Source organism: Leptinotarsa decemlineata, unplaced genomic scaffold (genome assembly GCF_025532065.1).
Source record: "Leptinotarsa decemlineata unplaced genomic scaffold, Ldec_3_MD MMD2_P_RNA_scaffold_2, whole genome shotgun sequence".
Lineage (NCBI taxonomy): Eukaryota > Metazoa > Arthropoda > Insecta > Coleoptera > Chrysomelidae > Leptinotarsa > Leptinotarsa decemlineata.
In genome coordinates, this window is record NW_027412529.1 from 25,880,702 (window position 1) to 25,892,870 (window position 12,169).

General features: G+C 30.1%; 2 protein-coding genes across 3 annotated transcripts in view; both read left to right on the top strand.

Moving 5' to 3' along the window:
* The window catches only part of LOC111506329 (uncharacterized), a 56,051-nt gene extending 47,724 nt beyond the window's left edge, over window positions 1–8,327 (top strand). For both annotated transcript variants that reach the window (XM_074186417.1, XM_074186407.1), the window contains 7 exons: window positions 3,269–3,547; window positions 3,606–3,707; window positions 3,807–3,890; window positions 3,971–4,051; window positions 4,115–4,189; window positions 4,255–4,329; window positions 8,122–8,327. In XM_074186417.1, coding sequence (XP_074042518.1) covers window positions 3,269–3,547; window positions 3,606–3,707; window positions 3,807–3,890; window positions 3,971–4,051; window positions 4,115–4,189; window positions 4,255–4,329; window positions 8,122–8,174 — 749 coding nt within the window. In that variant the 3' untranslated portion in view covers window positions 8,175–8,327. The remainder of the gene's footprint in view (window positions 1–3,268; window positions 3,548–3,605; window positions 3,708–3,806; window positions 3,891–3,970; window positions 4,052–4,114; window positions 4,190–4,254; window positions 4,330–8,121) is intronic.
* Window positions 8,328–10,050: 1,723 nt separating this feature from the next.
* LOC111507188 (uncharacterized) overlaps window positions 10,051–12,169 on the top strand; it is a 211,557-nt gene continuing 209,438 nt past the window's right edge. Inside the window, exon 1 of the mRNA XM_074186442.1 lies at window positions 10,051–10,075. The gene's annotated coding sequence lies outside the window, so the exon portion shown is untranslated. The remainder of the gene's footprint in view (window positions 10,076–12,169) is intronic.

The following is a 12,169-nucleotide window of genomic DNA, read 5'->3' on the forward strand; positions in this document are numbered from 1 at the left end:
ATGCAACAACGGAGTTTTTCCTAAAATGTATTTTTTACCAAAAATTCATAAGGATGGAATGAATACCTTTGAGGCCTACCGTTAGTTTTGTTGGTTCTTCCGTCTATAGGCTTTCAAAGTGGATTAGCAAAATATTGAAACACAGTTTCGAAAAAGATGAATTCCATGTGAAAGATTCATTAAAATGTTTTAATTTTATCAGAAATAAAATTATACCTGAGAATTATATTTTAATTTCTCTTGACGTGGTATCTCTTTTCAATAACATTTCTATAGATCTATTGATTAGTATAATTAGAAAAAAATGGGAAATCATTTAAAACTTTACCACTTCAACCATAGATCTTTTCATGGAAGTTTTTAAACTCTGTACAGTTTTCAATTATTTTTGTTAGAATGTATCTCTTTACAAACAAATTTCTGGATTGGGAATAGGTTATTGTATGGAACAACCCATTTGTGCAGATTTCGTCATGGCAGAACTACAAAATAAGTATATGCATAAAAAGTTTGTCAATTTCATTGCCTTTTTCCAAAAGATATATTGACCATATTGTTACTTCCATTCCAAAAAATAAACAAACCGAAATATTGGACACTTTTCACAGTTTTCATCCAAAACTAAAATTTACTCTAGAATGGAAGGAAACAATTCGTTAGCATTTTTAGGTACTAAAATAATCAAAGAATCAAACCGAATTTTGAAGATAGACTGGTATCATAAACCAACTTTTTCTGAGAGATTTTTAAATTATTTTAGAAACATATTTTTAAGAGTAATAATCAAAATTATAAGGAATTTGAAATCAAGAGCAATTGCCATTTCCAATTCTGAGTTCTATAACAAAAATCTCCAATTAATTGAGAATTACCTAATAAAGTAATTATTTTCCTATAGCCCTTATTAGAAAAATAATTGAAGAAAGAAGTTTCTCCTATCAAAATACAGGGGTGGAACCCAAATATCACAAAATTCCATTTGTAGAACATTCATCTGATAAACTCAGTACCGAACAAATTAAAGTGGCCTTTTTAAATGAAAATACAGTTGGAAATCATTTTTTCTCAAAACAAAAAACAAAAACACCAATCCAATATGTGGTACAAATTGAACTGTGGAAGCTGTCACAAATGCTATGTTGGTCAAACCGAACGGTATTTTAAATTACGAGTTTCAGAACACATGAGAGACTCTAAGAAACGGAATATTTAAAATATTACAGCTCTCCCTATACATGATAAAGAATATGGACACATTTTTAATGTTGATCATCCAACTATTCTAGATGTTCAACCATATTTAAACAAAAGACTTTTGAGCGAAATGATACATATCCTCAAATGCGATAGTGTTAACATTAGTAGAGATGTCGATGGCCTTAATTCTGCATATTTCAATTTGATAAGTAGAATACCGGAATAATTTACCCTTTTTTCATTGTTTTTTTTTCTGGCATTGATTAAAAAACAGACACCACCTTATCAGAATCACAGATAAAGTCATTCGTTTGTTTCATGTCCATTCATGTTGCTGTTGTCTCGGAAATATTGGTGATCTGCAATGCTTTTTATTTTTTTTTTAAATATGTATCTAATATGTCTGATGATTTTTAAAATAGTATTTTTAACAAGAAAAAGTACTTTTCGGTAAGTACAATAATTAGGAACTCATTATTTCTTGTGAACTTGAAACGATAATAATCGTATAAGTTTTGTGGAAGGCATGTTTGTGAAAATTCATTGTTACAGAGCCCTCGAAAAGAATGTTTTTTAAGAAAAAATTGATCCTGTTACCCAACCAACTTTTTTTCAGAAAAGTTATTGGATCATCAAACTAGTTAACTTATATTGAATATTTGGGGAAACAATAAAAAAATTTTTCCGGTCGTGATTTCGGATTTCGTATGTTAACTATCCTGCTCCAATGATACAATTCTCAATGCGATTTTGTTTATTGGAATCCATCATATATTTTTTCAGTTCCGTATCGATCTAATTTTTTTCATGTAGAACTCGAAGATGGTCATGAATTCCACGTATAGCGTTTATTTATTTTTTTATAAAAATATACAAGTGTTGTTTGAAAACCAATAATTATCATGAATTTGGCCAGACATCAAGACACATGTAATTAAAATTTCTTTTAAGCTGAAATTGTGTTTGTTTTTATGGCTCATTAGTGAAAATATTGATATAATTGAGACGACGATATAAACAAAACTATTGAAAATACGAAAATCGTTTTTTTTTTCTGAAAAAAATTCAACACATAGGTTTGAAATAATATTCTGGACAACTTTTTTGGGTATCTTTTTTCGATATCCTCAGTGCGAAGCCAGACTGGATTCATTTAACAATCGCTGTAGGCGTCACGATGATATTTCGCATGCTTTATAATATAGCTAATGTAGCTACAGCTGATATAATGTACAGCTAATGGAGGTCCAAAATTATAACCAAAAATTATTTTCTTGCCTCTGAAAATAACTGAAAAGGGTTAGATCACTTAATCTTAGTATCAATGAGTTCGAAATTTGATATCGATGATATTAGTTTTTTCAATTTAATCCGGTGTGGTAAAAAGAGTCGTGAACAATGAATTATCAAATTATCGAAGAATCTGAGTTCCACAGATTATTTCTCTCCCACGATAATCTATTGTGAATCTTGTGAAAACGGAAATTTTCAACACTTCAATTTATGAGACAGTTGTAGGGAATTATATATATATATATATATATATATATATATATATATATATATATATATATATATATATATATATATATATATATATATATATATATATATATATATGCATTTTTTTAATTGGAAATGGGATATTTCTTAAGAGAAATTAGGTATTCAGAAGGAACTTGGCTTTCTACTTCTTCATCATCACATGAAAAACCTGCGAAAAAAGGCAGAAAAAAATGTATAGATCATACATAGATACAAATGGAAAGAAATAGAATTGATACAAATGTCATTTTCAGAAAAGAATATGAAAGAGTATTGATATGAAATTTGATTTACATAGGAAACTTTCGATTTCTGGGTGTACTTCGAAATTTCGGGCTAAAAGGCTATTTTCAACTCTTCATCAGCCCCTTTCTGGGTACCTTTGAAAAGAGGCACTCAGTCCTTGCAGATGATCTACTATGGAAAACTGAAAGGTTTTTTTTAATGAAATATTCTTACTATCGGTGAATGGTACAGCATTCTCTACCTACTATTTTTCTCTATTGTACTTTACATTTTTCCTTAGATAAATCGAAAGATTTCAAGATAACGTTTCAAGAAAAGGAAATCGAAAAATTGAAACAAACTATAAAAACTCTTGAAGAAGAAAATAGTATGGAAATCGAAAACGCTAAAAAATTCACAGAAAACCTTAAAGAAGTAGCAAAGGACATGGAAGCACTGAAAAATAGTACGAAAAACCTCAAAGAAGGGAAGGAAATGAAAATGGAAATATTGAAAGATACCATAAAAATTCTTAGAGAAACACTGAAAAATGTCATGAAAACTATCGAAGAAGAAAAGAGTGAGAGTATTAAAATAAAATGTTCTCTTCATCAATGATTGATTATTTTTTATTTCAGATGAAATGGTAATGAATGAAAGATTAAATGTATCTCTATATCAATCTGAAATGGAAACTTTGGAAGGTGTTATAAAGAAACTTGAAGAAGAAAAAAAAGCAGGTAATGATACTCTATACTTATTTTCAATGGACATTGCTGTTTCTAGCGATTACAAAGTATTGAAATTTGGTTGAATTTGATTTTCAATTTCTATTTTAGTTGAAAAACCTCTTCTTCAATTGGAATTTTATAAGGAACAAATCCAGATGTTGACACGTGAAAAAGAAACTCACCAGGAGAATGGTAATCAATATTTGTTTTTAAAATGTATTTGAGATGAAAGTGACGTTCAATAACTTTTTTTCTATATCATTTGAAAATAGATTCGCATTTGAGGAAATCACGGCAAGAAATAGAGAGATTAAATGATATCATCAAGAGTCTTGAAGAGACAGAGAAGAAAGGTACCTATTGATCATATTTGTTCATATTCTTACAGTCGTAAAAATCGCTACATTTTATTTCAGAATCACTAGAACATATATGGCAAATGGAACAATTGAAAGAGACCATAGAATCTTTCGAAAATAAAAAAAGAATAGGTATTGAGAGTTTAGTTCATCTTCAAACATGAAATAATTATTCAAATCATTATATTTTATTTCAGAGATATCATCGTATGTGGCGGAAATCGAAAAATTGAAAAAAGAACTGAAGATGGTCACAGAAAAATTGGAACTAGGTAACTCTGATAAATAAATTTAAAGAAACTAAAAAACACGCTTTAAAAGAACATCGAACTAAAGAGTTAGAAATATTTTTTTCAAATAAGCTTAAAACAATAACGATCGAAAAATACTATTATTATTGTGAAAAAAAGCGTGGGCGCTAGAAATACAAAAAATATGGCACAAAGCGCCTACGCTTTTTTCACAATAATACTAGTATTTTTCGATCGTTATTGTTCTAAGCTTATTTGAAAAATAGTTTTTACTTTTTAGTTCGATGTTCTTTTAAAGTTTTTTTTTGTTTTTTTGAACTATATTTACTTTTAACTATTCATTTCGATGTTCTTTGAAAGCAAGTTTTTATTTTTTTTCAAACTATATTCATTTTTTACTTTCTAGTTTCATATGCTATAAAAGCGTGGTTTTCAGTTTTTTTACCTATATTCATTATTTTCATTTCATTTTGAACAAATTATCAAAGAGGTTACGTACAGCGCCATCTGCCCGCGAATAGATCAAGCAATAATGTCGATACTTACGTACAGCGCTATCTGCCCGCGAATAGATCAAGCAATAATGTGGATTATTCTGTCAATACAGATCCTGAGCTGGAGAGTTACAACCAAACAAGCATACATACAGGTGAAGCTAATATGAAGCGTGTAAAAATATGGATCAATGCTCAATATAGCAAATTAATTCATGAGTGAAAAATGAAATTTTTTGTTGTGGTCATTATAGACCACAGTAGAGAGAGAAATACCACTAAATTTCGTAACAAAAAGCATCCTAAAAAGCATTGAATGATATTTCAAAAGGTTAAAAAATCTAGCATGAGAGATACTTCAACCCATTACTTAATTGAAACATCAGCACTCAAGTCTAACGTTCTAACAGCTACTTCACGAAGCAACTTACAAATCGAAGTGATCTCAAGTTACTATGTGATGGAATCGATCGATACTTGATGTAACGTATTCAAGAAACACTTTCTTATGAGATTTTCACTAAACAATTTTACAAAAACGCAATTCGTGTTTCGTTATACGGTAGCTCCTTCAGGCATATCTTACTCAACAAGAAATAATATAGTCTAAAGGAGCTATCTGATAGCGAAACAAATGTTGCGTTTTTGTAAAACTGTTCAGTGGGAATCTCAAAATAGACTGTTTCTAGAATCAAGTTATTCAAATTCCTCTCAACTCTCGTTTCATTATTGAGTGACGAGTTTTAAAAATGTTCAATTTTTGCCACATTATAAATTTTTGGTGCGGTACAATCGTATTCACTTCCCAAGTCCATTTTTTAGTAATTTTTTTCGTTACGAACTATCTATTTCAATTCAATCACTTTTATACTCGCGATAGACAATAATTGCAAAGTTATAAATTTTCTTTGTGATTGACCTCGAAAGTAAAGAGTTATAAATCTGGTCCACTGTGATTTGTTCGAAAGTATTAGTTATGGATCATTTTTTCTACTTGCTCAACAAGAAACAATTATTTTTCCATAGTCATAGAAGAACTGAATTTTTATTTCTTTTATTCATCTTCAGGTACTGTTGAAAATATATCCGAAGATATGTGACAGTAGTGAAGTAGTCGGAAAAGATAGGTCAAGCCGACATGTTTGAAAGATGACCTAGAAATCAGAAAAATGTTATTTTCTTTATCCTATAGGTCAAGATGAGTTTCATATTTCAGCATAATCTCGTTGATATTAATAACTGATCAGTTTAATATCTGAAAATATTCGAACATTTCATCATTTCAGTCTTGAATGGTGTTACTTCTTTGTCAAGCCACGTAACATAAAGGGTGTTCATTCAACGCCATCTTTACATCTGAAAGATATAGTGAAGGTGTTTGATATTGTTATTGTAAGTATTGCTTTGAACATTGAAAAACAGTAATATCAAATACACGCTCGTATTTGAAAATTCAAAGTTTGGGGAAGCCCAAGAAAAACAACACCTGTGAAACACATATATCGAGAACCCATTAAAATTTGCAACGAAAGAGCACTAGAATGTTTCAATACTCTATGCTGTTTATCTAAATAATAAGGTGAATTTTCATGATTCTCAAAAAATATTCATTTATTCATTAATTTCTATTTCGTTCCTTTCAAAGTAGTCTCCCTCAGCGTCTTCGCTCTCTTCTCCTCATCCAGTAGGACGATTCGACATTGGTTTCGATGTCATAACGGTTTACCCATGATTGGTCAACTTATGACCCTTTCTAGCAAATCTGTATCGCCGTTGACGTCATTCAGTAATTCCCTGAGCAATGCTCATGCGACGGATTTTTGGTAATAATTCAGCAATTTTGGAACGAACTTCACTGCCACCCGGTTCATATCCCAAATTACCGAAAAAATTGCATGGCACGAGCCAACCGATATGCCGACATCCTCATCAACTTTTCTAATAGTGATTCGACGATTCTCCATAACAATTTTCTTCACTTTCTCAATATTTCCATCGGTTGTTGACGTGCTGAGGTGTCCAGATTGTGAACGTTTTTCTGGCTTGAAGTATAATCACCGTATGCCACTGTCAACATTTCAAGTGTTTTTAAGTACTCAGTTCAATTTTTTTGCAAAAAATTTGATGCAAATGCTTTGAACCATTTTTTTTCGATTGCATAAAATCGTCGAACACGCCAAACACTTCTATCCTTTATGCCTCTCACCAACACACTGAACATGTTAAATAGCTGAAACTGTGAACCTATGTGCGAGACAAGTATACCAACATGAAAAAAATTTAAAAATCGCGAATCTAATGTATCTAGCCTGAGAAATTTGAACATTCACCTTATTTCTTGAACAGTCCATTTTCTATAACGTTGTTTTCCAGATCCCCATGCGGCATCCCAAAGTTCACTAATTACCGGTATAAGTATATAAAATCTGCTGAACGAGCACAGATCAATAATTTCGTGTGAATTTCATTTCGCGAAAAGCTTCACTTGATCGTATTCAAGTTCATGAGAGTGATTACACATTAATATGCATTTAATGCATTTAATGCATTAATATGCATTTAATATGCATTTATTATCTTCACAAATCATGAATTTCTCCAAATTGTTTTTGAGTAATGGTAGTCTGAATCTTAAAATTTCACTTTTTCTGTAACTGAATCTACACCTTCAATGTGTATAACTATAATCTTTCGATATCATTATCTACTTCATTGTCGAAATTTAAAAAAATCAATTTTCAGATATCGTAGTTATGAGTACTTTTATAATATCATAATTCAGTAGTGAAACCTAGGAAAATAACCTGGCACTTACTCGCTGAGATCTTGTTTTTTATATTTCCATGTATGAGGAGTGGCTAACAAGTAACGATGCTGGTGTTCTGCGAGACAAACAATCGCTCAACATTCTCCACTACACTTCAACCGGTTTTTTAAGTTATTATTAGCCAAATATAGGATACTTGTGTCAGAACATCCACCCTGCACATCAGATCTAGTGTCGTGTGAATTTTGAAAGTTCCAGAAAGTGAAGAAAATACTGTTTCATAGTGTGAAAGCTATGAAGGAAAAAGCGACCGAGACTATGAACATGCCTTCGAAAAATTACCTAAAACACTATTTTGAACAGTGGAAAAATAAGAATGAACAAGTATAGGGGAGTATGATGAGGGAGATAAGGTGAAAGTTATAAAGAAAAAATAAAAATAGTTACACTAAAAGTACTGTTATTTTCTAGCCATACCTCGTATGCTCAGAAAATTTTGATTTTCTGGAATCGATGTTTCAAAATAATTCTGAATTGTTTTTATTTTTCAAGGTGAAAAAAGTGGATGGGTGGTTGTTTCTGGTGACGAACCTGGCCTCGTTTGATCCTTATGCAGAAGACAAAATTGAAACTTTTTGTGTGATTGTATTTTTTCAACTTTGAAATTTTTATGAATTATGAATTTTGCCAATGTTATGAATATGTGTTACAGTATTATGTGTGCATTTTATGAAAAAAAATATACAGCTTGAATTTTATTGAAACTTATCTATCCTCCCAGATTTCAGCTTATCATTTTTCACATTATAGTAGAAGAACTCATGCAATTGTTTCCAGTAGTCAATAATATTAATAGTAAAGAAGACCGTAGGAGAACGACCTTCACCCATCAGATAACTTGAGACATATTTTTTATCAAATATAATTTATCAACAAACATGCCTAAGTATAATATAACTTGCCTATCGAAAAGTTTACATAGCTATTTTTATTTGAATCAATTTTAATCAATTTTTTTTCACCACCTTCGCTCTTTTCATAACCCAATGAATTTCATCTCAACTGATAGTTTTTAACACACTGAAGTAGGCTTGCCTACTTATTTCTGTGCATGGCTACCTGGCAAGCAGAGGTGAACAGTAAAGTCAATATTAGGTAACTACACCTATCTGATAACTAATCGAAATTTATATCTTAAGATATTTTTAATTACAAAATCAAAAGTATATATGGCTTGCCTGCAGAATATCGTATATGAAATATCATTGTCAAGCTATAAAGTTTTAGAATTGGAGCTATTTGATAGGTGCGATAGAGGATGCGAGAGAGAAAGAAGAAAGTCCGAGTTCCGTGTGATAGAACAGGACACAACATAGTAGTTGCACGCTACCTGATAGTTGAATGTATTCGAATGCGCATGCTCGTATACAGTCGAAAATCCTTAGTGACAACACGTGCTGAATATACCTATTATTTATTGGGATGTCAAAAAAATGTTTTGGTGTGATACAAGAAAAAACAAATAGTTTTTTGTGAGGACACCTAATGCATCATAATGTACAAGATAGAAATCGAAATGCACAGAAATTTACTCCATCATAACGTCAAACGATAGAAATCGCAAATGATCATATATAGTACAAGATAGAAACGTACAGCAGCATTATGTACAGTTTCATAACGTTATTCATCATAATATACTTTCATCATAACGTACTCTTTCATATCGTACTCCGTCATAACACTAACGCATCATAATATAATTCGATCATAAACGCAATGCATCATAACAGCAATGCATCATAACATCAAACGATCATAATCGTAATCGATAGAAACCGTAATGCGTCATAACGTACTTCATCATAACGTAAAACATCATAACGTACTTTGTCATAATCCTATAGTCCATGCGCTCGCTTATACTACGTGGGAATAATGGCGGAAGTTGAAGTTTTGAACTCATTGAAGATCTAAGAAGAGCCTTATGACAGTGAAGAAGTTTAAATACGATGAATTACTTGAATTTATTATTTCATTGTTTCTAATTTTTCATAATTCTGCATTATAATGTTGAGTGAAATTTTGAGACAGTTGGCTGCCTTGAAGACCCATTTCCATCATAAAACCATTCGCCATCGGTCATTGCTATTGGTTGATTCGATCTGTGTTTTCTTTAAACTTTAAAACTGTTTGAAGGTTATTATCATGAATATATTCTAGATCGATTTATTTGCCTCTATTTTGTGTTGAAAGTTTTCAAATTGTTAATATAGCTGTAGAATGACATGACAATGAGTAATGGTAGTGACAAATTATTTTGTGTGAACATAATCAATGAAATACCAAGTTACAAAACTATCAATATAATTTTGAATTTTGTAAAAAGTGGGACTTTGTTGGTGTCAAAGTTCCAAAATCAAGAACCACGATATGTGCATAAGGTTATGATATCAATTATATCAAAACCAAACCAAAACAGTCATTGAAGGAAAAACGTATGTGGGTGAGTGCACTATAATCCTGAAATCTTTAGAGCATGCTTTTAATTTAGTGATTTGCATTCGATTTGGACTCAACTGATGTTAAATATATTTCAGATGTTTTCAGAATACATGTAGGTAAGACTGTTGAAAAAAATATCTGTTCAATGTTTCAAGAAAAAAAATAACTTTCAGACATACATAGAAAGCGAAAGATTTTTAAGTAAGATGAAAAAAATCATACTTTTAATAAATATTTTTTCTGAATTCGGTGAGAAATTAAAATGTTTCTTGCATTCAATCAACATATATATATATATATATATATATATATATATATATATATGAAATCTGAAGTTTTCACGGATAGGAATATGCTAAACTGGTTTTTCCGGGTATTTGATCCGTGTATGTGATATTATCTCTAATTTCACCGACGTTTCGACAAAATCTCATTTGTCATTATCAAGGTGTGCTGTTACGTGTTCAGAAATTTGTTGACCTTGCTCAACTCACTTCTTACTATAATGGTAAAATGGTATTCGTATCCGGTATCCGGTATCCGGAAAAACCAGTTTAGCATATATATATATATATATATATATATATATATATATATATATATATATATATATTTATATATATATATATATATATATATATATATATATATATATATATATATATATATATATATATATATACGGTAAAATAGATTAATAGGGTCTCTCAGTCAAAAAATCAAAAATTAAACTCTGCTTTACTTTTCCCAGCTGTCGCTTCTAATGGGAAGCTTCTTCAGGATCTATAATTTAATGAGTTGTGCATATTTTCGCCGTTGAATAACATTACAAATTATACTTACAGTAAAAATGAGCGAAAAAACAATAACTTGAACATATAAATTGACGAGAAAGTTATACATGTATAGGATTTTTTGTGGGTTTGACAAATGTCATACCTTCACATAAATGTCATTTTTCAATGGGTATGATGATTTCATAATTTTTGACTGTAAAGAAAGAGTTATTGATTGAAACAATTTTCATCATCATTATGTTTTTGATGTAGTTCCAGTAAGTTACTGTATATACTGCTGAGATTATCAATGTCAGTTTTCTTATTCATACAATCAGAAGACTTATTTATTTCAACCATTTCAAGAAAAAGGCGTTTGGAAATATTTTTTCTGTATGTAAAACTTTCATATTGGAGTAATTTGGTTTATGTCCTGTTTCTATAGAGTGTTGTGATAATGCACATGATTTCTTATTAAGCTTTATATCACTTTTATGTGAACTTACTCTATCATTAAGAATTCTAGATGTTGTTCCAATATAATTCGTGTTACAATTGTTACAAGGAATGTTATAAATCACATTTGACTTTTTTGTAGTATCATTTTTATTTTTCAATTTAGTATTCAAATTCTTTATAGTTTTAATATTTTTTTGGCATATTTTATTATTTTATTCATTATGAAAAAGTTTTATGATATTTGAAGATAAATTTCCAAGGTTAGGTATAGATTTATAAGAAATATTGATAGGTGAATTATCATTACATACATTTCTGTTAATTATATCGGAATTTGTATTACTGCCAGTATTGAAAATTATTTAATTAAGAAGTTTTCTGGGATGAGAATTTTCGATTAATATGTCTCTAAGAAGTCCGAGATTTTTTTGCTTGAGGGAAGGGTGTACTAATTTTTTTATTCTCTTTTTTATTTATAGTATTAAATTAGTTTAAGCAGATTTTTTATGAAAGGAATAGTAATTGATATATCTTCCTGAATTAGTAGGTTTGACATAGCAATCAGTAATCAACGAATTATCAGTTTCACGGATAACTCTTGTATCAAGAGAAGGAAGGGTCTGATTATTTTCTATTACGATAGTGAATTGTAACTTTTTATCATATTTATTGACAACATCAAGAATTTCATTAGATTTGTCATAAGGTATTGGAGATTTTCAAAACATCACAGAAAAATTCAGATACAGAAATACATTTATTGAAACCCACAGACTCGACAGGAAACAAGTATGAAAGAGTGGAAAATTTAAATTTCAGATTTGTGTGCCAAAATTCATTGAATCCGAAAAACTGATAAC